Source organism: Loxodonta africana, chromosome 1 (assembly GCF_030014295.1).
Source record: "Loxodonta africana isolate mLoxAfr1 chromosome 1, mLoxAfr1.hap2, whole genome shotgun sequence".
Taxonomy (NCBI): Eukaryota; Metazoa; Chordata; class Mammalia; order Proboscidea; family Elephantidae; genus Loxodonta; species Loxodonta africana.
The window spans coordinates 231,580,910-231,605,838 of record NC_087342.1 but is presented as its reverse complement, the minus strand read 5'-3'; the positions used below and the strand labels follow the sequence as shown (position 1 = coordinate 231,605,838).

Genomic DNA, 24,929 nt, shown 5'->3' with positions numbered 1-24,929 from the left:
CTGAACTTCTCCAAGTACTCCCCAGAGAATGTCTGTACATTACAACTGTTTCTGCTGTAATCAACTGTTATTATACTGAAGCCCTGTTGGTGTGGTGGTAAGGTGTATTGGAGGGAGCATGTTCTATAAAATTTCAATAAAATGTCAGTCTTGTAGTGGGTCCATTTCTTCTTGCTGTGACCTTCTCAAGTGTTTCTTCAGTGGTATAGATTTTATTTTTCCCTTATTCCCTACTCCTTTCCCTGGATGCAACATTCCCAATCTATTTCCTTGAAGTCTTGACCTCTGTTGGCTCTTTATCCCCCTTTATGTAAGACAAGAAGGCTAGAGGGGCTGGAGTTAGAGGAACGCCTTCCCTATGGCTCTGAGATGAAGTGCTGGTGAAGTCTTTTCCCCTGGCTTTTGGGTCTTTGTTAGGGAGTGGATCTTTGCATATTTCATGATGATTGCTCTTCTGCTTTTTCTCCCTCTCCTCCTCCTTATTCTTCTCCTCCTCCTTGTTCTCCTCCTCCTTCTTCCTCTCCTTCTCGTCCTTCTTCTCCTCCTCCCACTTCTCATTCTCCTCTTCCTTCTCTTCTCCTCCTCCTCTTCTTCCTCCTCCTTTACTTCTCCTCTTCCTCTTTCCCATGCTGGAGCTACAAGGGGATCTTCACCTTAAAGATCTGGGGAAGGGGGGTTCTGGAAAGTCCTGAAGACCCAGAAGTTTTCCCACTGTCATGCTAGTCCATACTAAGCCTCCAACAACTCATCAAAATTTCCATTTACACATGATAAACATAACTAATATCGCTGAATTGTACATTGTTGAAAAGGAGAGCTATTTGTTACATATATATTTACCACAAGAGAAAAAAAAAATTTTTTTTAATTATCATTTAAGTGTTCTCATCAGTTTATGGCTCCAGCAGCTTCTGCTCCAGGTAAATACATCTCCACGGCAACACTCTAGATGCACCTATCAGGATTTCAGGGTGGTGGTTTGCCCTGTGACTTTGGTGCTCTGATGGGTCTAAGAAAAGTTGTTGATTTTCAGTTCGTCCAGCTTTTTCTTGTTATTAGAATGGAAGAAATGACTTCCAAGGTCTTTACATGTCAAGACTGAAAACGGAAATATTGACTTTTATTTCTTGACACAATAGATCACATAGCAATTATTTGAGTAGCTGCTTCCCTTCTAAACAAAGGAAATTAAAAAAAAAATAAATAGCAGCAACAGTCATTAGATGTGGGAGTGTCATTAATACCATTAGCAAAAACTTTACTTTCTAATTTTTGGGTTTTTTGTTTTGTTTTGTTTTTGGCATTTCATAGTTACAAAGCATCTGGCTTTCATATGCATTCAAAACAGCTGCTTGAAGTAGGCATTGCTAATATTCCCTCATGAAGGAACTGATTTATCCAAGAGTACATATCCAGTTAGTGTAGATCTAGAGCTTCAGCCCAGGCCGTGATGGCAATGACTGTTTTAAAAGGCATGAAACTCTCAATTTTGATATTTTCCTTCTGTAATCCATACTTCCAATTGCTTTTTAAGTGGTAACAATGACTTTAGGCTATTCTTTTGAGAAAATAGGATGAGAGGAGAAAGAAGAGGTAAGGTGGTAGCTCAATGCTCAAGGGAAGATCTTTGCTGAATTTTTTAAAAAGGAATATCTAAATATGTTTATACTGTGAGGTGAACAAGCTGCAGAGTAGTAGAGGTTGAGGAAAGCAGGAGAGTGAATGATGAGTTAGGCCCACAGGAGCTGAGCGGAGACAGGATGGATGAAAAAAAGACTTGTTATGAGGAGAAAAAGCCCGTCATCCTTTCCTCCCGGAGGAGTAGAGAGATGGTGACAGATAAGTCTGTAATTGGGAAGGGATAGGGAGTTGAGAGATGGTACACCTGATAGTTGCTACAGGGTGGGTTCTCTGGAAGCAGACTTTGAGATGGAGTTTGGGTACATGATGTTTATTAGGGATCCTCATCTGTGAAGGAAGAGGGAGGAATGAAGTACGATTGAGCAGAGAAAGGAACTAGACTTCCATGCATGCTGATAAACCCTCCACCAGCCCAGCAGGGGCTTTGGAGAAGGATTGTCCATCAGTAGCCCATGCTGGGACAAAATGTCAGGGTCTGCCCCTTGCTGAGTCACCAGGTCTAGGCTTTTCCAGGAAAGGTACAAGCTCTGACAAAGTACCTCTGCAGTTTCAGAAGACCAGCTGGAGCTGGGGGCGTCAGCTGACTGTGTTCTTGCAGCTTGGCTACAAGTCCTTCCCTGGAGGGGAATCTGGCAGCTCCTCTCCAGGCTTACCTCAAGAGTTCTAAGTTTTGGGTCTTACATCAGATGAGGTCATATTTTGAGAATGAAGTGTATATAGCTTAATTGAGAAGAGCAGCAATGGTTTGGAAGAGTTACTATGGAGATAGTAACCAAAGACAAGTAAAAGGAGAGCAAGCCACATTGAGGACCCAACAGATGTGGCCCATGGGTCCGTACTGGCTGGCACATCCTCAACATGGACACAGGTTCAGGTGGATGATGTGAATGTCTATTAGAGGATCAACTAGGCTCATTTTGGTACACTACCTGATAGGTAGAACTAGAGCAGAGGTAGGGAAAACATGGTGGGGTTTATTCAGGGATAGATACAGGCAAAGCAAGTACAGTAGAAGTATAATAAAGCAATGGAATTTAAACATTATTGACATTTTACTCTGTTGGGGTCCAGGCTGGGGGAAAGGTGAGGGGTCAAAAGAAGGCCAGTAACCAGCAGGCAAAACACAAGCGTAGGCTGTGGAGAAGACTCACGGGTGCCACAATCCTGAGCTAGGCAGGGGAGTGACCACATGATAGATGACTCATTCGTGGATCACCTATGATTGAGCATCTCAGATATGCCAGGCACTGTTCTAGGTACACATGACACAGCAGTAGCAAAACAGGCAGAAATCCTTGCACTTGGGAACTTTGCCTTTTAGCAGTGGAAGAGAGGAAATAAGTCATTTGTGCATTGCAATTTAAAGATAATGAGTACTATGGATAAAAATACAGCCATGATGGGGAGTACAGGATGGGGAATACAAGGGGGGTGAGGGGATGAAACCAGGCTGCAACTTCAAATAGGGTGGTCCCAAGGCCCCACTGAAAAGGTGACATGTGAGCAAAGACTTGAATAAGGTGGGGGAGCCCTATTGTGGATACTGGGGCCAATGGCTTTCCAGATGGAGGGAGCAGCCAATGGAAAGGCCTTGAGGTTGGACCCAGCTTGATGTGCTCAGGGTCTTCAGGCAGCCCCATGTGGCTGAAGTGCAGTCAGCTAGAAGAGGGTGCTCAGAGATCACACCGTGAGCCACGTGGTAGGGACCTTGCTGGCCACACAAGGACCTTGATGTTACTCTTGTGAGATGGGAATCACCCTGGAGGATCGCATAATATCCACATACACATTTCAACAGGATCCTCTAAGTTTTACATTGAGAAGAGGCTTAGGGGTGTGTCGGCGATGATGCTGGATGGTGTGAGAATATGACGTGGTTGATGGATTGTTGGCTGCATATAGACCCTGTGTGAGTAACTGGGAAGAAAACAGTACATCAACGCCATTAACACCCTCTTTCCATAGCATCTTTCTTTGCCAGCGCCTTTTTCTTCCTTCTTTCCACCCCCAGCCACTCCACTAAGTGTTGAAAGTTAAATTCTCATCGATAAGTACACCTTTCTCACTGCACGAATGCATTCTGTCTGCAGGTCTTCTATTTCTAGTTTTGTTATTTTTAGATTCTGTCTTCATACTAAGTTTGTTTCTTTCCATTTCTCACATCCGTGTTCTTGTGATGAACACAATTACAGATACACCTCCATGGTTCTTCCTTTTAAATATCTTGACCTCTTACAAACCTTCCTCCTGACGAACTATATGCTATATCTATCCTTGTTTATCATATTTTACTGCACCTCCCAGGTGTTTGGGGTAATTATCTAGTCTTCTGTTAAAGATGTTTATATTTGAGCTATCATTGACATCAATCCTTTTAGTTACATCTAAGGACAATCCTAGAATACAGATTCTGAAGACAAGCTAATTTTAAATTCTGTTTCTTATTTCACCTAGAATTAAAGTAAGTCACATCAGCTCTTCTCAGATTTGAGTGTTGTAAAGGACTACTTGTAAAGAGAAAAAAAAAAAAATTCTCTAGAGCCCCTGAGGTTGAATAAAATTATTTTTTAATATTTCTTTAATATGTATACATATAAATCTAGATAGAAACATTTTATGCTTACAGACACAAGGACCAAATAAAAATTTATAAATTAAACATAAACAGAAATATGAAACTAAAAGTCGTCAAATTAGCTACCTGAATTTAACCTAGTAGATGCAGTTCTTTTGCAGGAAGTGAATCATTGCCTGAGGGAAGCAGTAGTTCAGTGGTAAAGCTCTCGCCCTGCATGTCAGAGACCCAGGTTTGATTCCCAGCCAATGCACCCCATATGCCACCACCACCTGTCTGTCAGCAGAGGCTTGTGTGTTGCTGTGATGCTGTACAGGCTTTAGTGGGGCTTCTAGACTAAGACAGACTAGGAAGAGAGGCTTGAAGATCTGCTTCTGCAAATTAGTCACTGAAACCCAATGGATCACAATGGTCTGGTCTGTAGCTGATCATGGGGCTGGCACAGGACTAGGGAGCATTTTCTTCTGTTGTGCCTGAGGTCACCATGAGCCGGGGCCAGGTCCTTTGGGCACAGCATGCCTGTGACCATGAGCTGTGTGATGCCTCAGCTCTTCCCCACCTGTCCCCTGTGGCCCTTCACCCATGTGGCCCTCACTTGTTGGGAATGCTCACCACTTGCACGTTATCTCCCCAGCTTCTTCTCACATTTATTTCAGAAATCTGAAGTATGACTACTTGTTCCCAAGCCAAACCTGTTGCCGTCAAGTCGATTCCGACTCATAGCAACCCTATAGGACAGAGTAGAACTGCCCCATAGGGTCTCCAAGGGAGTGCCTACTGGATTCGAACTGCTAACCTTTTGGTTAGCAGCCGTAGCTCTTAACCACTACACCACCAGGGTTTCCAACTTGTTCCAGGAGATCTAAAACACAAGAACTAACTCGAGGCTCAATTTGCATGGCAAATTTTGGTTAAATTATGGCCAACCAAGTGATCCAGAATATTCTTGTACTAATTTTTAAAATTGTCCTTAGAATGGCAATACTAAATTTAAACAGTTCTCAAAAAAAAAAAAAAAACCTTTAGATTGCAGTTCTTTGTCTATGGACCCCAGTTTGAGAAACACTCACTTCAATTATATCTTCAGACTTCAAGGATTGAACTTTCCTGCTTTACAATATCAGACGTACCTTTGGCAATTGATAATATTACATCTTTTACCAAAATATTCACCTCCCCATTTTTATTTATTTCCCTGGACTATTGCTAAGTGGTGACATCCCATGTTTGCATTTTGTCATCTTTTGTGCTAGCTTTGTGAACATTTTTGAACCACTTTCTTGGAGTATGAACTGCTTCATCATAAAAGACTAAAAATATGTCCTAGCATTTTACGTGGCCATAGAATTTCGGAATTGGACTCATCCAGTCAGATCCTCTAAAATATCCTGCATGAGTAGCCATCTAGCCTCTGTGTGAAAACCCTAGTCACTAGCTTATAAGGCAATGAGTTCCATACTTAAATTAGAAATGTCTACCTACTGTACATTTTTCTTGTTCATTGTAATTCTAACTTCTAGAACAATACACAAATCTAATCTCTCTTGCAAAGGATAACCCCTTCACCTATATAATGATAACAATTTTAATTGTATTAAGGTAACAATTATATTTGTATCAAGATAATGGTTGCATTTGTATCCTCCCTAAGCCTTTCCTCCCCCGAATGCCCTCAGTACTTTCAGTTCTTCTTACATCATGATGCTGAGTAATATGAGAAATGAGTCAATGTTTCCTTGGTATATTTTGTAATAATTCTAATTTCTCTTATAAAAACTTCAACAGACCATGCTATCCAGAGTTCTTATATCAAAGAAACAGACATTTGCATCATTTTTTTTCCCTAGAGTTAGCATTATAACTGACTACAGCAACTTTTACAGAGGAATTGTGGAGTAATTTTATTGAAAAGCAGTTTTCACTGGCCTTCCACATGGGAGACCCAGGTACGAGTCCCAGCCAATGCACCTCGTGCACAGCCATCACCCATCTGTCCATGGAGGCCTGCGTGTTGCTGTGATGTGGAACAGGTTTCAGCAGGGCTTCTAGACTGTGATGGACTAGGGAGAAAGGCCTGGTGATCTCCTTCCAAAAATCAGCCAGTGAAAACCCTACAGATCACAATTGTCTGATCCAAAACCAGTCATAGGGATGGCAGCTTTTCATTCTGTTGTGCATGCGGCCACCATGAGTCGGGGCCAACAATAGCAGTAACACACTAGGAGCGTTTCTAGGGCCCAGAAATGATGCGTCCCAAGGTCCCACAAAGGCCAGGTCATAATCAGGAGGGGTAAAAGGCCTGGCCAGAGTCACATGGGACCTTTTCTTCAAACCCAACTAAAGCCAAGCAGAGCCTCACCTCCTAGGAGGACTTACTTTGGCTGTGGTTGATGACTCTGTTTGTTTTGGGCACATATCTGTATGCTCACACCAACCACTCTGGTCAGGGATATTCATACAGTATATAAGAAGAGATTACTGCACAGGAACGGTAACAACATTTTTGTAATTTATTCTTCTTTCCAACAGCTGGCTGTCCCAACTCCCTGATTAAAGAGCTGCATCACTTCAGGATTCTTGGAGAAGAGCAGGTGAGTCACCATCTCCAAGGCGGCATCAGAGTGTTATGAAAGAGAGACGCTAATGAGACAGTTTGGGTTCCCTCCAGGGGAGCAGAGTGTGTCTCCTGAAATGGGAAAGAAAAAACAGGCTGGAGATGTGAGAGGACACTGTCTTCCTCATCTATCCATCAGGCCTGACAGGTTATTAATTGGTACATCTGCTCCCTGCCAGAGCTTTTCATCTCCGCACTCCCACAGTAAACAGGCTCTGCACAGTGGCAGGGCAGCAAACAAATACGTGGAAAGACAAATGGTGCCTAAGGGATCCATAGTCACAGACGTCCCTGACTCAATGCCTGTGAGAGGAGGGACACGCTCTTCTCCCCAGATTTTTGTGCTTGGTGCGTGTTGTCTATATTTCTCAGCAACCGCTTTCTATGTGGATGTGAACCCGTGACTTCTGTGCAAAGGATGACCCATTTAAAGTAGATTATTTAAATGCTGTGTACTTGTGAAGCATGTCATATTTTAAATACATGTGCTAAGTAAATAATTCAAGGTGCTAAGTATTATACACACACACACGTACATATATTTTGACTGCTGAAAAATAAATCTCTTGATCCTCATATGGAATTATAGACTCCATATTAGTATGTTAAATCTTGGTGTCAAGTTCTCCTCAAAATTCATACACCAAATAGTTGACAACTTATTGGTTGGCTCTTGTTGATATTCACTCCCAAAGGTCAGTTTTGCCCACTTTGACCAGAGAACATGCAAATGGAGAAATGGAGGTGCAGTCATTCAGATTTGTCAATAAATTTTTGGTTGGCATGTTTTTGTTTGGCATGTATATATGGTAAAGTATGACTGCCCATGTCCAATATGAGGTTAAAGCAGAAAGAGGATAATTAGGGGAGGAGGAGAAAGTGGAAACATTTCCATAGCCTTGAATGAACACATGGCAATATGCCTCCTTTCTTCCATATTGTGAGTTTCCTGAATATCAGGCATAAATGTTTATTCAGATACAAGCATAACTCGACTATCCCCCATTGCAGGTAAGAGTTAAGGACTGACTCCCTCAAACATACCTCTTTATAAAAACACTTGTATCTCACGGCCATGTTTCCGTGACAGCCCAAGAGACTTCTTCAAGCAAGAATCATTGACTGTAACACTGATGTTTGTACTTAGACAACAGAGCCTTCTCTTGTAACCTATACCAATATTTGCAAATTGTTTCTATATTTGCTTTAGAGTCATTGGGTGATTAGCAGGAAAGAAACCAGCTGTAATCATCTCCTTAGATTTGCATAAAATTCGGGCCTCTTTACATTATCCTAGGAATTTAATTGAGCCATAATCAAAATCAATATTGCCCTGATTAGTTGTACAACATGGCAATGCAATGCATTACAGCAATATTGATCTTTATATCCTGGGAAACCGCACTTCCTCCCTTCCTTCTTTCCTGCCACTCAACAGATGCACACTGAGCACCTACCATGAGCTAGGTACCAGTGTAGGCTCTAGGGATGTTGTTGTTGTTGTTGCATGCTGTAGATTCAATTCCAACTCATAATGACCCTGCCTGTATGACAGAGTAGAACTGCCCCATGGGGTTTCCTAGGCTGTAATATTTACAGGAGCAAATCACCAGGCCTTTTCTTCCATGGAGCAGCTAGTGAGTTTGAATTGGGGACCTTTTGGTTAGCAGCTGAGTGCTTAAGCGTTCCTTAGGCTCTAGGGATACAAGAATGAAAAAGAGATGCCTGTGGACCTTACATTCTAGTTGGGGAAGACACATAAACACCAACACGCTCAGTGTATTTAATGGTAAATGGTGATGATTGCTATAGTGAGGAAGCCCAGAGTGCCAGCCCCCACCTCTCCTGCCAATGGAGCTGGGCAGCCTCGCCAGGAGCTCCTGAAACCCTTAGCTCCATCTGGTTGCTTGAGGCAACTTCTATCACTGACAGAAATATAACTTTTTTATTAATTGGTGTTCCAAGTACCCTCGGACAAATCATTTTGCCTCTCCCTAACTTGACTTTTCCATTTGTAAAAAAAAAAAAAAAAAGGGAGAGGGATGCCCAACCATCTCTTAGAACTTTGGTAAACAAAAGAATTGCAAAGTTAGGGGCAAATAGTAAGTGCCTGGTGGTGTAGTGGCTAAGGCCCGTGGCTGCTAACCAAGGGTCAGCAGCTCAAATACACCAGATGCTCCTTGGAAACTAGGGGAAGTTCTACTCTGTCCTATAGGGTCGCTACGAGTTGGAAACGATTGGATGGGAAAGGGTTGGGTTTGGTTTTTTTGCACTAAAAGTTTTCAGATTTAAATACTGTTCATACTACATCAATAGACTGAACTATTGGCAATAAAGCAGACACTAAAATAAATGTAATGTTCACTTGGAGAGTGAACTGCTAAGACCTACCCAGATGTCGGTTAATTACGGAATTCATTTCTGGGTGGTAGAGATGTTCACCAGCTATTTAATTTCTTTGCAATTCTTTTCCTTTTTTCATTGACCTTTAATAGACATCTTGATTTTTGAGATTTGGATTAAGAATAAATCTTGAAACTCTATAAGCCATTACCTTCCTAAAATTAAATTAAATTAAAACCTTTTGGAATCAAGAACACATTTGTTTTAACTTCTTGGCCATGTCTCTGGTTTCTGTTTATAATTCATATTCATAAAACACTTTTCAATCTCCCAAGTTCAAACTATATGGCAAAGTTATTATCATACTTTAAGCAAGTGGACCCAGTCCAAAGTTTTAGGTGAGCTCTAAAGAAAATAGCTGTGATATCTGGAAGTCCCTGAGATTTGAAGAATTTTCAGAAGAATCGCATTGCAGAAGCACCCCCACTTTTTCCAGCTTCCTCCACCTTAGGTTTAATCCCCAGACTTTTAAGGAAATAACCTTTATTTGATCAACAAATATTTATTGAATATTTTTATACTCTTAATTGTGTGAGTGCTAGATGAAAAGGTAAACAAGGAAGGCGGTTACCAATCATGATATATGGTAAGAAGAAAACAAACAGTGGCTGAGATGTAACCACTGAGACAAGCGAGCAAGGAACCCTGAAGCCTAAAGGTTGAACGTGCATCAATTATCGGATGAGGTAGGATCTCAAGAATGGGGTTGAAGAGCATTTCTAGCAGAAGAAAGCACACATTCAGGATGGAGGTGAAGAGCTTGCTGTGTTCAAGCTGCTGAATAAAACCAGTGTGGCTACAAAAGAACCAGCAAGAGGTGGTGAAGGATGAAGGTCATCGAGACTATTGTCAGGAGTTTAGATTTTGTTCTGAGTTCGAAAGGAAATCTCATGGACTGCCAAAAATAAAAAAAATGTATCTGTCTTGGAAGAAGTATAACCAGAATGTTCCTTAGAAGCAAGGATGGCGAGAGTATGCCTCACATACTTTGGCTGTGTTATCAGGAGGGATCAGTCCCTAGTGAAGGATATCATGCTTGGTAAAGTAAAGGGTCAGCAAAAAAGAAGAAGACCTCAAGAAGATGGACTGACACAGTGGCTGCAACAATGGGCTGAAGCATAACAATTGTGAGGATGGCGCAGGACTGGGCAGTGTTTTCTTCTGTTGTACATAGGGTTGCTATGAGTCAGAACCTAACAACAACGACAGGATTGTAGTAAAGAGCCTTGCTCTCTGCTGTGTGCATAGAGGTCATTTGCAAAGCCTCCGGAAGTGTCCCACACCAATTCACTGTAGAAACTTCCATAAGGAAAACAGCTTATATGATGTCTGCCTTGATTCTTGTCCTTCCTGTGGGTACTGCCATGTGTCACAGCATGGAGAGGGGGCAGCGAAGCCCATTGCTTTTGACTTCCTTTCCAGATGATTCAACTCCTGAAATTGGAATACTTTAAGGCATTGTATCATTTGGAACATCTGGAAAAGGAAAAAGAAAACTTAATAAATTGCAATTCATTGCGTTGCTCTAATTATTTTTTAGGTGTTGTTTGTTCCATTCCCTCCTTATATTTGATTTCAGCTATGGTAATGATGGAAACCCTGGTGGATAGTGGTTAAGTGCTATGGCTCCTAACCATAAGGGTTAGCAGTTCGAATCCACCAGGAGCTTATTGGAAACTCTATAGGGCAGTTCTACTCTGTCCTATAGGGTCGCTATGAGTTGGAATTGACTCGGCACTGGGTTTTTTTGTTTTTATGGTTATGAATGGTTATTCTATGTAATAAACAAGGTTCAGCCCTTTCTCTAGCCAATTCACATCATCAGTAGATATCAGATGTCCAAGGATGAAAAGAATATTATTAGCAAGTAACAGAGAATAAAAGCAGCAAGATGGCAGACATCACACACTCACTCAGGCCAACTACCTGCAAGTGAGGGCTTTTCAAGAATTCAAGGAGTGTTTTGTTTTAATTCTAAAACTTATAGAAAATAGAGTATCCTCCACGTAGCAGGGGAACAAGCTAATTATAAATTGTTGCTGTTGTTAGGTGCCTTCAAGTCAGTTCCAACTCATAGTGACATACAACAGAATGAAACACTGCCCAGTCCTGCTCTGCCCTCACCATCATTGTTATGCTTGAGCCCATTGTTGCAGCCACTGTGTCAGTCCATCTCATTGAAGGTCTTCCTCTTTATCACTGACTCTCTACTTTACCAAGCATGATGTCCTTCTCCAGGGACTGGTCCCTCCTGAAACATGTCCAAAATATGTAAGATGAAGTCTCACCATCCTTGCTTCTAAGAAGCATTCTGGTTGTACCTCTTCCACGACAGATTAATCATAAATTAGTATTCCTCTATACAGTTATTTTGGATTTTTTTTAATCCAAAAAGTATGTGCTCTAATAAGTTGTTTTTCATTAGTTTCTAAAGGATGACTGAGGAATATTGAGCTGATTTTTTTTTTTTTTAAGGGGGTAAAAAGGAAAGTGTGGAGGGCTTGGCCTCGTGGAAGGTGTGGCCTTCAGCGCCCTGAGTGCTAAAGCCAGCTGGTGGAGTTCTGCCTGTGTGGGGTTCACCCAGGGATGAGACTGCACCATGACTCAGGGTTCTCATCTGTGACTCCACAGGGATGGACGGAGAGTTACCTGAGGAGGCAAAGTATTAACAATTTGGCAGGTAGTCCTTCATTCAAAGGGGCTTTATCTGGATTTCCTCTCCTCAGGAGGGATGAAGGACAAGCCCCAGGGAGGCACTCAGCCCAGGTGCTCTGACTGAGACTTATCTACAAGCCAGAACTTCAGGGGAAAAGCAAAGGAGGCTCCACCTACGTAGGGGTTGTTTTTGAGCTGTACCTGAGCGCCCCCAAGAGGATACTCAGGAAATCACCACAGTACTGCAAAACCACCCTCCTTTCCTGCTCAGAAGGTTTGGAAGTGTGCCACGCAGCTCCGGGATTGCTAACAAGCTGTGACTCACTTGATGGAACACCTGCCAGGTTGTCCAGATTTTGGTTTTTTCCTAGTAGCCCTGCACTTCAAAGTTATTGCAGTTTTAAAATGTAGATATCTTCTTGCTTTCTTTTCTACAAATGCATGCAAATTAAACCTGGTTGTAAGGGGCTGCTTCCTGGTGAAGGTGAATCCCCTCGCCCCACATGAAACAGGCACCTGTCAGCAGTCTTTCAGGGGTGGGGGATGTTTAGACACGGTCCCTTCCAGCCTGACCACCCACCACGTACTCCTTGAATGTATAACATGCAGTCAGTGGCCGGCAAGAAAAAGGAAGCTAACTGGCCCACGTGGGGGTCGAGCTTCTGACCTTGGCTTCCTTACAGAACTATATTCTACCCAAGGGTGCTAACTACCCACAGACCACCAAAACACAGCATCTATTTGATTAGATTCTCCCATGGCTCATCATTTACAGTCTTAAAATATGAGTTGATCAGAACATCTATGAATTCTATACTTTAAAATGAATATTTCCTGTTCTTAAGAGAATCCATGGGCATACACATGAAGACTGAATAATTTACTCCTCAAGTAAATAAAATATAAAGCATAACAATGAGTGAAGATTTTACTTAGGTCATACCAACAGAATGTAATTTTCACTATAATCTGATGAAATATAGGAGGAAATATATTCTGTTTCCCCTTAGGTACAAAGTCGTGTGCTTTGTTAATATTAATATTTACTTTCAAAATATTTTGCAAATATTGTACCCCAAAAAAAAACGTTGCCATCAAGTCAATTCGGACTTTTAGCGACCCCATAGAACAGGGTAGAACCGCCCCATAGGGTTTCCAAGGAGTGGCTGGTGGATTCAAACTGCCAATCTTTTGGTTAGCAGAGGAGCTCTTAACCACTGTGCCACAGCCACCCCTAAATTATCTTAAGTACCTATTGGTGGATTATCCGCTGTGGGAAAGTATATCTAGGAATTTGCTAACTAGCTTTAATAATAACTTAAAGAGCATAATTTGTCAGGTAAATGTTAATGTATGTGTGCTCACACAAGCACACACAGACCCCCACTCACTGCACATTCCAAGACAAACACTGCACAAGTGATATTTAGAAAAATCACTCTTTTTGAGCTCACTCTTGAATTGATTCTATACAGATACCACCCACATTACAAATTAATCACACTCCTCCACGTTCCATCCAATACTGAGAAGTAAAAACACCCCTGGCAGTAGCAAGAGTGTATCAAAGGAGCAATGTTTGTTCCTTTTCACAAACGGGGTCCATTTATCAATCACTTGGCCACAGTGACATCTGTCTTACATTCAGATGAACATAGATATTCTGTTCCACTTAGTGCTATCTTACTGCAACTCTACATTAAGTGTATAGTGGAGTTCTTTCAATTCAATCTCAACTTGGGACCAATAAGTGATTGAAAGAAATCTGTAGAAATGTTGGCGATATATTGAAGGCAACTAAGTAAAGCTCTTTGCTAATGATGCATATAATTCATGTCAAAATTCTTTTCTTCGTGCATTAAACTTTCCATGAGTACTAGTACATTATAGGTTCTGCATCAAATGTTTTTCTTATAAATTTCAAGAATAAGTTTAAAATAAATTTTAAAAATAATTTTGAAAAAAATAATGCATTTAATAGCCAGGTTTTATTTCATATGCTGTGTGCACTTTTTTTTGAATAATCATTGGTTACCAGGCGTACATTTTAAAATATTTGCCTTCCTTTAGACAAAGAATTGTATGCCAAAATACTCCTGAGTTTATCAGAAATAGAACAAAATAATTTGTTATAAATTCTTTAGCTAATAAATGGGAAGAACATAGGTGTCCCTGTTCCATCAGTATTTGAGGCCACTACAATTGAATACAATTATACAAAGAAGGAAACTTCTAAAACACAAAAAGAAATAAAGAGAGAAAAAGGATTCAAGAGTATGTGATGAATTTAAAAGCTAGGTAGAGAAGACCCAATATATATATACTAGGAATCACAGAAGACAAATATCAAAGCAAGAGAACAAATACTAAAAATTTAATTTAGTAAACTTTTCCTGAAAGCGAAAAAGATTTGAAGCTACATACTAAAAGAGGTTGACATGTGCTTGTGAAATTGATGAAGAATGAAGCACCAAGACATATGCTAATAAAATTACTGTATTTGGAAGAAAAAACGTCTTTTGGGCATCTGGGTAAAAAAAAAAAAATCAATTCATTATAATGGAAAGAAAAGCAGATTGTCATCAGGCTTTTCCATAACCCTTATTATGATAGAATAACATGGAATAGGAAAAACAAAAACATATGAACCCAGGCTTTTATACCCAGCCAAACTGATTTTTAAGGAGCAAGACCACAATATGTCACCTACATACAATGATTCAGTGAATATTTTCTCATGAGTTCTTCCTGCGGAATTTACTAGTGAATGAGCTTCAGAAAACCAAAATTACTAGAAGCACCAACAGAAGAACTGGTGATGAACTTTAAGTGTGTGTGTGTGTGTGTGTGTGTGTAGAATTAAGATAACATGTCTCTTTGTGTGTAGAATTAAGATAACATGAAGTTTAAGAAAAAGACAATATGGTATGAAATGCCCATATGTTTCAACAATGTACATACAGTATAAATATTATAAAAATTTGATGGGATAATGGGCAGAGCATGTGAAAATATCTTCAATGTTTTCAGCAATTATATTTGTGGTGATAGTTTTGGTATTATTATTCTTAAAACTATTGCATGTGTAATGTAGCATGACACAAATGAGCAATTGTGGGATATTCTAGCTCTGTCATCCTCTGTGTCCTTGAGAACCAGTGCAGAGAAAATATATACAGATGTAAGATAGAAAATACTAAGTAAAAACCCTACAGTCCTGAAATATATAGCCTTAAAAGTAAGAACTGAAAAGACAGAAATAATGGCCAACTCAGTAGCATTGAACATCCATAGTACTCAGTTTACAGTCTTGAAGTATTTAAGAAGCAGGACTGCTTAAAGAAGTGGGGAATTCCTGGTCTCAGACAAGAAATGTCCAAGATCAGCCAGGAATATTTGACATACCAAATAGAAGGCTATCAGATATTACCAGGGTCATGAGACTAAGTAAGCTTGTTGAGAGTCCTATTGGCAAAAGATGGAACAATTTGAGTATCAAGAAGGAGAATAAGTAGATTAAAATGTAAGTCCTGAGTTGAGTAATTATTAAAAAAAAAGAAGAATCAAATATTTACCCTGTTTCCCAATCCAAATTATACCACTGGTAACCAAATAATGTAATTATTCTAATTAATAAAACAAGAGAATATTTGAGTTAAAATAACATTTTGCAACCCTAATGTATTAATCTAGTTACCAAATATTAATGATTTCTCATATTTCAAAAAGAGAGACAACTAGACATTATACACCTCTACAAAACACCATCTATGAAGTAGTGTTACCAAAAAATAAAGAAAAAGAAACCCAAATCTGATCAGGCCTATAGACCCAACTATCAATTTACAGGAAATAAAGTATTGAGGGACTTATAAGAACCCTGGTGGTCCAGTGTTAAGCGCTAGACTGCTGACTCAAAGGTTGGCATTTAGAGCCCACCAGCTGCTCTGTGGGAGAAAGATGTGGCAATCTGCCTCCATAAAGATTTACAGTCTTGGAAATCCCATGGGACAATTCTACTCTGTCCTATAGGGTCACTATGAGTCAGAATTGACTCAATGGTAGTGAGTTGTTGGTTTGGGTAAGCACTATAGTGTTACAAGTCCAGACTGAGGGAAACTCTGCAGGTCCTGATTTCTTCAACAAATATATTCCAAGTTTCCCTTAAAGGGAAAAGAAAGAGAGAATGAAGGGTCAACTAGAGACTAACATACACATTTTCAAAACAGGCAAATAGGATGAATCTTGGGTGATAAAAGTATAAAGAAAAACAAGAAAGTGATTACAATGAGTCATTCCTCTTAGGAAGAAGTGAGGATATTTTGAAAGGAGGACACAGTAGGCTGCTGCAAAGTTCTATCTCCACCTGGGGGTATTTAAAAGATTGGTCACCTTATCATTTATTAAGCTCCGCATTTGCCAAGCCATCTGATTCTTTAAGCTATTTATAATAACAAGATTTTTGGCTAGGCCAAGACAAAAAGGTGGAGCAGTTCAGTGGTACAAAGCAGAGCACAACAGAAGAGTTTGGTAAATATTGGTTAAAGTCACTGACAGTCATATGAGGAGATGTGTGTGAAAACCATGTAGGGGTAGGAGTGATTGAGGAGTGTCTGGCAAAACCCCAACCTTGTTGAAATCCAAATTTCCACCTACTCCACACTTGCGGCTAACTAAGTGTTGGTGGAGAATAAAATACAAGCCTACTGACTCATTTCTCTTAAAATTCATAAACTCTGGCCTCAAGTGGGCTGTTAGTGCTGCCTAGCAATTTAACTAATACCCCTCACCCATTCCTTCTCTCCTTATCTTTCATGCATTCCCTTTCTTTTCAAGTTTCCAGCATCTCCTTTCTTGGTCTGTACTTGGACTCAAACACTCTCCTTTCTTTCTTTACCTACCAATGGCTGGATGGCTGTTTTCACTCTTGTCTAAGGCCAGCCCCCTCCCCAGGCATCCTTTAGATCCCATTCCCTCCCACCCTTTAAAGGACAAAGCTCTTTTTCTAACCTAAGACATCAGTCTGTCCTCCTCTTCTCAGGTACCACCTTCTGCATACTAACATATTGCCATGTCTCCAATTTCACAAACTCCTTCACAATCCCAGGGCACCCGCCAGCTGCAGTTCCATGTCTCTGTTCCACTTTTCAGCCAAATTCATAGAAAAAGTTGTTTGTTTTTATTTCTTGGCATTCCTGTCCTCCAGTCTTTTGTGAATCCACTTCAACAAGGCCTTTGTTCCATGACTCATCTGAAATTCCTCATGTGAAGATACAATAGCATCTACATTTCCAACTCCAACCAGTTTCCAGTAATTGACTTAGCAGCAGCATTTGACGCAATTTATCCATACTTCTTCCTGACATCTTCGCTGGTTCCAGAGTTGCCACCCACATCCTTCATTCTCCATCTGCCTGTAGGAAATGCTGCTTCTCAGTCTCCTTTGCTGATTTCTCCTTATCTCCCCCACAGAGTCTGGATAATTTCGTCCAGTCTCATGGCTGTTGAGATAACATACAGCTAGGTTGTCAAATCAGACTTACAAGAATAAGTTAGTATCAAACTTTACTAATAATTTCAAGAATACAGGTAACCATGAGGTACAGGCAGAGCATAGAAAAGACCAGGTCACCAACGCAGCTCCTCAGAGCCTTTCTTGGCGTATCAGGATGCGTTCTTGACTAGGTTTAATATACGAGGTCTCTAGGAAGTTCAGAAGGAGCCCTGGTAGTGCAGTGGTTAAAAGCTTGGCTGCTAACAAAAAGGTCAGAGGTTCGAACACAATAGCCACTCCACAGGAGAAAGACCAGGCAATCTGCTCCTGTAAAGATTACAAGCTTGATGAACCCCTAGAACTATTGTCCTGAAGTAATCTTTAAAACTTAAATTAAAAAACATTCCCTGAAGTCTCCTAAAAACAGAACAATAGTTTAATGCAACTAGTAAAAAATGTCTGCCTTGAGCATTATACTCTTCTAAAAACTATCTATATGGGATCAAAGTGACAACAGCAACTCAAAAGATTAGATAAGAACCTTAGGGGGGAGTGAACTTTTGTTACCAGGGGAGGAACAATTTAGAAAAGGAGGGCCAGAACAGATGTGCAACTCAACCTTTAATTACAAGAATGTAATTAATGTCACTGAATTGTACGTGTAGAAACTGTTGAATTAGGTTATGTTTTTCAGTGTCTATTCTCAACCAAAAAAATTAAATTAAAAAAAAAAAAAGATTATGGCCTTGGAAACCCTATGAGACAGTTCTGCCCTGTGCTATAGGGTCACTATGAGTCATAATCAACTCAACAGCAATAGGTACTAGAAAATTCATGGAATGATCCTTTACATGAAATGTCTTGATTATAGAAACTGTCATCATTTACCACGTAATGAAATATCTTTGTCTTATCCCCCGATAAAATACCTAGGCTATGACATTTTCCAGAAAGCCTTAAATGTTATCTTCTTTGTAAGGCATTCCCTAATCTGCTCTTTAAAATTGCAATTCTCATCTTCCCTGGAATTTCTCTCTTCCCCGCTTTATTATTCTTCTTTCTGCCTATCACCATCTGAAATACCACACATTTTAATTCTTTCAGTGTTTATTGTTATATTCTTGGGAATGAGAGCAGAAAAGCTTGTCTGTTTTGTTCACTGTTTTATCCCCAGCAGCCACAGAAGTGCCTGGCACCTATCTGTTGTTGTTACCTGACATCAAGTCAGCCCTGAACTCATGGTAACCCCACGCACGATGGAACAAAACCCTACCCAGCCTAGCACCATCCCATGACCAGTTGTAGAGCAGACCGTTGTGATCTGTAGGGCTTTCACTGGCTGACTTTTCAGAAGTAGGTCACCAGGTCTCTCTTCCTAGTTCATCTTAGTCCAGAAGCTCCACAGAAACCTGTTCAGCATCATAGCCACACACAAGCCTCCACGGACCGATGAGTGTACACAGTAGACTCTCAATACGTGGTGACTTAATAATAATTCGGCAGATTCATCTGGCTTGGTCTGCGTTTAGAGAACAGTAGTGACCCAATAGAGTAAGGAGAACAATTAACGTGGGCTGCAATGAGGAAGACTTTGAAAATTGTGCTGCAGAGTTTGGGTTTTATTCTGCGGCTGCAGGGAGCCACTAAAGGGGATTGAGCAAGGCAGTGGCACAAAGAAATGAGCTCAGGGATAAAAGAATCCATGCTCGAAGAAAATGAGTGATGATAAAAGGGAAGTTGTGCTCTTTCACATCTTCTTCAAGCTGATGTCACGGGGCTGCCAGCAATTATCATGGGATGAAATATTGAGGCCAATTTTCAAGATGATTATAAAACCCCATAGAGTCTCAAATAGAGGCATGAAAACATATTACTTAATGATAGTGATGGATTATGTAAGTGTCTGGTGTTTTAGTAATAGAATTATAAATTGAGTTAGATACATATGGAATAACCAATAGCTGTCAAGTCAATTCCGACTCATAGCGACCCTACAGGACAGGGTAGAACTGTCCCATACAGTTTCCAAGGAGCTCCTGGTGGATTCAAACTGCCGACCTTTTGGTTAACAGCCATAGTTCTTAACCACTAAGCCACAAGAGTTTCCACATATGGAATAGGACTTCTTAATGCAGTCAGTGGAAGAAGTATCAGCAAAAAACAAACTTGGGAAAATCTATTTTCTGAAGACAGATTTCTAGAAATGCAAAGAGCAAGCTTATCTGTTTTGCTCGTTTCAATTTGGAAAAGTATCTCTACGTTGGACCATACCTTACCCACCCTCCCCTCATTTTTTTACGGAAACTGGTTAAGCAAGAAGTGCCACACACCACCAGCTATTATCCTTTCGGCTAAAATAGCCTGATGGCGTAGTGGTTAAGCGCTACGGCTGTTGACCAAAGGGTCGGCAGTTCGAATCCGCCAGGCGCTCGTTGGAAACTCAGTGGGGCAGTTAGTTCTACCCTGTCCTGTAGGGTCGCTATGAGTCGGAATAGAGTCGACGGCACTGGGTTTGGTTTGGTTTTGGTTTCGTGTCTGTATTGTCACTTGTGAACTCCTGTTGTGTTTTGCAGTACAACCGGTACCAGCAGTATGGTGCTGAAGAGTGCGTGCTGCAGATGGGTGGTGTGCTGTGCCCCAGCCCTGGTTGTGGAGCGGGTCTGCTGCCCGAGGCAGGCATGAGGAGAATTACCTGCGAGGGAGGCAACAGCCTGGGCTGCGGGGTAAGTTGTGGCTGCACCTCCAGCTGTTGATTGCTTGTGTGTTTGTTTTTGCAAACTGGCTGCCACCATATCTTTATTTTAATTTTCCCTTTCAACTCAGACATCTTTGAATTGATATATAAGAATACTGATTTTTAAATTCTTGTATAGAGTCTCTGATGTGAAAAAATATATGTTTATTTTGGGGGAAGTAGTCATATTAAAGTTTTCTGCTTTCACTGCTTATCAAAGTACAGTCGATCATCACTATTCATAACCTTGCCTACTTGCTAAAATTTATTTGTAACTTACAAGGTCAATATTCACTGCACATTTGCCTCCATTTGCAGACTTGAACAAAGAGGTAAAAAAATTGAGTCACCTGACACACATTCTCAGGTGAAGTCGAGCAAGGCAACATTCTGCCCTCCTGTTTCAGCTCTCACACTGTAAGCCAGGATTGTTTTTGCGGACTATTTAGAGCTGTGTTTTTCACATTTTTGTGTTTTTTATTGGTGATGTTGCTGTTTAAAATGGCCCCCAAGCATAGTGCTCAAGTGTTGTCTAGAAGGATGTGTTGCGTCTTACGGAGAAAACGTGTGTGTTAGATAAGCTTCATTCCAGCCTGAGTTATAGCACTGTTGGCCATGAGTTTAATATAAATGAATCAATATTAATATGTTAATAAATATATTAAATAAGGGATCTTTAACTTATTTACACACATAAACATGGCTAGGTATTGATCAGTTAACGGAAATGTAGTGACCAGAGGCTCTCAGGAACCTCCCCCTGTATTTCCCCTACAGCTGTGGTTCTGTATTCTCTAAACCAATGTTCTTGGGCATCATTACAGACCTTACTGCCAGAATTGATGGAAACTGACTGTATTTACTTTAAGGCATTTGCGAATCATTAGACCAGACCTTTAGCTTTCTTCCAACCCTTAGCAGATTCAGAGCAAATAATTTATTATTTCTTCAGGGTTGCCTTTAAGTAGGCAGGCATGAAGGAGAAAGAAAACCCGTTTTCATGATGTCTTAGTGCCACCATTTGCCTAAGTGTTTCAAGAAGGAAAGAGACGATAAATACAGAAAACTGGAAATTTTATTGTGGCATAAAAATCATTTTAAATAGAGATGAGCAAAAGTAATGGGGCCTCTTAGGGAAGAGGGATAAGCAACAATGAAAATGTCTGTTCTGAGGGGTCAAACCACATGACCTAGACAGCTTCTTGAAAGAATGAATGTATGGCTCAAAGCCAAGAGTAAAGAGGTGAGGGAGACACGGCTCCAACACAAAAAGGCTTACTAAATTATAGGTTGAAATGACAAATGGATAATGACCCCGATATTAAATTTAATGCAGGCAGGAAAAGAAAGAAAGTGTAAGTGCTTATAAAATGCAATGGAATTTTGATGGGAAAACATTTCTTTGAAAATTGAAACCTCATGAGGAGCTTTGTGGAAGAAGGAGCGTTAATAGCAGAGGGGTATTACCCAGGGCCTGAATGCTTGCTGAGCCCTAGAAGTCACCTGTGTATAAATTGACAACTGCCACCTTTAGTAAAACTTCCTATCTGCCCGTGCAGGGGGCACACCGAACCCTGGACTGAGCAACAGAGGAAAGGAAGTGGAAGCTGAAAAAGAGTGAGACCCCATAATGTCCAAATGGAAAGAAATACCTTGGATTAATCATTGTGATTGTATTAGAATAAAACTCAAGTAATTTTTGTCATCCTTCGAAATTAAGGAAATTATAAAGTGCATTTTTCAGTGTTGGTCTGCACCGTTTAGTATATAATCTGCACTGATTGTGTGTGGTATAAGCAGGCTAGCAAATTCCAGGATCTGAATGCTCTCAGATTTTTTCTTTAAAATGAGTTACAGTCGCCCTTAATCAATGGCTAAGTTGTACAATTCTCCTGGTAATTGCCTCCTGCCCTCTCATGCTCTAAGGCTGGACTTTAAGACTTTAACTTTATTTACAAAGCAGAGCATTTCTTTGGCTCATCTTCTGCTGCTGGTTGTTCACCTTGCTTTTTAGAAGGTTTTCTGTAATTCTAAGTTTTGAACACCTTTATCTTCCCTCTGTTATACAATGTGAACTTGAAGGTATGTAGCATACATATTTAAGCTCAAAATCATGGGAAATGTCTTTGGAAGTGAATTGAATTGCTTTAATATCTTTGGGTTAAGAGAGTTTGAGGTCATACCTTACCTAAAGGAGCAATGCTATATTCAGGATTTTCTTGTGTCCTTTGGAAATTCTAGATGATGGGTTTTTATTTTGTTTTGTTGCCTTTGGAGGTTGGTCTGTTGGTTTGTATATAGTTATCTATTGCCATATAACAACCTCAAATTTTAACAGTATGATATAATAAACACTTATTATCTCATCATTTGTGAGGGGCAGGGATCTCAATGTGGCTCAGATGAGTGGTCTGGCTCCTGGTCTCTCATGAGGTTGTAGGAAAGCTGTCAGCTCGGGCTTTAGTTATCTGATGGCTCTGGAACTGGAAGACCCATTCCAAGATGGCACACTTAATGGCTGTTGGCAAAGAAGGCCTCAGTTCCTCACTGAATGTTGGCAGAAGGCCACAGTTCCTCACCATGTCACCTTCTTCTTAGGCTGTTTGTCCTCACAATGGCAGCTGACTTGGCCAAAGAGAAAGAGCAAAGAAGCCACAGTCCTTCTATGACTTAATCCCAGAAGTTGCACACCTGTCACTTTCCCTTAAATTCTATTCATTAGAAGCAAACCCTCAAAGGGAACCAATCTTTGGAGGAAAGAGTATTAATGAATTTGTGGGCATACTCTAAACCACCACATTTTGTAACTTGACCGTTAGAAAAAGGAACAAAGAGTAACGATCCTCTAAAGCGTGTACCTACTTTGTGCTTCCCTTTCCATCCCTGCCTTTTTGCCCTTGTCCCACACTCTTTTCTAGGCCTATGTCAATTCCCTTTGCTTTGACTTCTTTCTCAGCAGAAATAAGTTGACCCCATTGTCACCGCTTTTCCTCCAATCCTCAACTTTCACAAAATAATGTTAACCCAACTTAAATGCCTTTTAGGTTTCCATAGTGGTTAAGAGGGAGGTTAAGTTGGATGCCTTAGGTTCAGATCCTGACTCCACCGATTGCTAACAGTCTCAGTCTTTCTGTGCCTCAGTCTCCTCATCTCTAAAATGGGGTCTATAATAGTAAATAACACTCTCTAAAATTATTGTGATAATATGCATAAAAATGCTTGGAACAGTGCCTGCATAAATTAAATACATATTTAATATTTAGTCAAAACCTTAATTAATATTTCTCAAAAGCTCACCTGAAAGGCCCATATTCAAGGAAAATTGCTTACCAGGCATGCATTTGATCGAGTATTCCAAATATTCTAGAATATACCCCTGGGTACAACCAGATCGGAATTAGGTACCAAGACCTCACTATTTTAGCCCTTCAAAGAATTGCTTTTCCTAAACAGTATTTTGGTATGGTGTCTATTGTTGTACTGTGGGGTCATTATATTGGAAATTTGATGGAAAGTCTTTTGTGAGCATGTGGACAGGACATCATAGAGGACTTTTCCATAAGGAGCATTGTGGCTCTCCCTGTCTGATCTGAGTAACAGGAACAGTAATGTTTGTCCTGAAGAAAGTCACCCTTGAGGACATTGTTAATTTTGCAACTGATCAGGTTTTCATCTGCAAGTTGGCTGCTAGAAAACTCAGCCACACTTGTGGGCTACCTATAAGCCATTACTAGAGTAGATTTTGAAGCTCATTTCCTGGATTCACTTTTTTTCCTTCTTTCTCATTCTCTTTCTCTGATGTATGCTGGTTTGCTGTGGTTTGCACATCCTTATAAGCTCCCAATCTTTTCTGGATTTAAAGATGGTAATGGAAAGCTGTTGTACGGGAGAAACCATGGTTAGATTATGTTGTTTCAGAGGCGGAACCTGGCCCAATGAGTGAAAGCTAGAGGAAGGGGAATCTCTGCTCCGTATTTGCTCTAACACCGTGGACAACCACCAGCAAAATGGGCCGCCTCAGGAAGTAGACAGTGCTGTTCCCACTCGGTGCTGAAGGAAAAGCCGTGGGTAGCAGAGCCATAGAAGCATCACAGAGTCTGGCATGCAAAGGAAGCCTAGACATCATCTACATCTCAGGCTGTCTTTTGCAAGTTTATTTTAAGATACCTGTGAACCCACCTGTGCATTTTTTTTCTTAAACTATCAACAAATTCAAAAAGTACCACTCTTATTATGTGGATATCCAAGCAGTGTTTGATGTTACAAAAAAGGATCTCATATATAAAAAAGTCGAGAACCGAATTTGCTGACGTTCACAGAATGCAAAAATTAAAAAGTTAGAGATACGTTCTGAGATGCCCCTGGCCACACAGCTTCAGAGCTGAGACACACGCAAGTGCTGAGCTCTAAACTCAAGTTGGTTCTCACCTTCTAGTCACCAAACCCACCTCTGTGTGCCAAAATGGCCCCGATACGTCCATGATTGTTGTTGTAGAGAGTGTCCATCTGAAGAAACAGACTGCAGTGTTTTGATTGACAGGAGCTTCTTTGTACTGTGGTTACTATTTATGACTCTCTTGCCCAAACACAAAGTACTGACCATCGGAAATCAGGTTACCTGACACTTTGCTCTGCTATGTCACTAGGCTCAGCTGTTACCTGGAGAGAGGTGTGCACTGAATAAAAAATGAAGACAAGGATTTTCATTTAAATGATAAAGTCATTTCATCTAGGAAAAGCCTGGTAGATGTGTGATGGTTACAAAGTATTTGTTACACATGTTTTATGTCTTTGCGTTCCTATCCTGCACGTC

At 40.5% G+C, this 24,929-nt stretch overlaps 1 protein-coding gene across 2 annotated transcripts in view; it reads left to right on the top strand.

The window, feature by feature from the left end:
• The window catches only part of PRKN (parkin RBR E3 ubiquitin protein ligase), a 1,623,853-nt gene that overhangs the window by 1,384,326 nt on the left and 214,598 nt on the right, over nt 1-24,929 (top strand). For both annotated transcript variants that reach the window (XM_064293116.1, XM_023559354.2), the window contains exons 8-9: nt 6,746-6,807; nt 19,956-20,105. In XM_064293116.1, the coding sequence (XP_064149186.1) occupies nt 6,746-6,807; nt 19,956-20,105 (212 nt within the window). The remainder of the gene's footprint in view (nt 1-6,745; nt 6,808-19,955; nt 20,106-24,929) is intronic.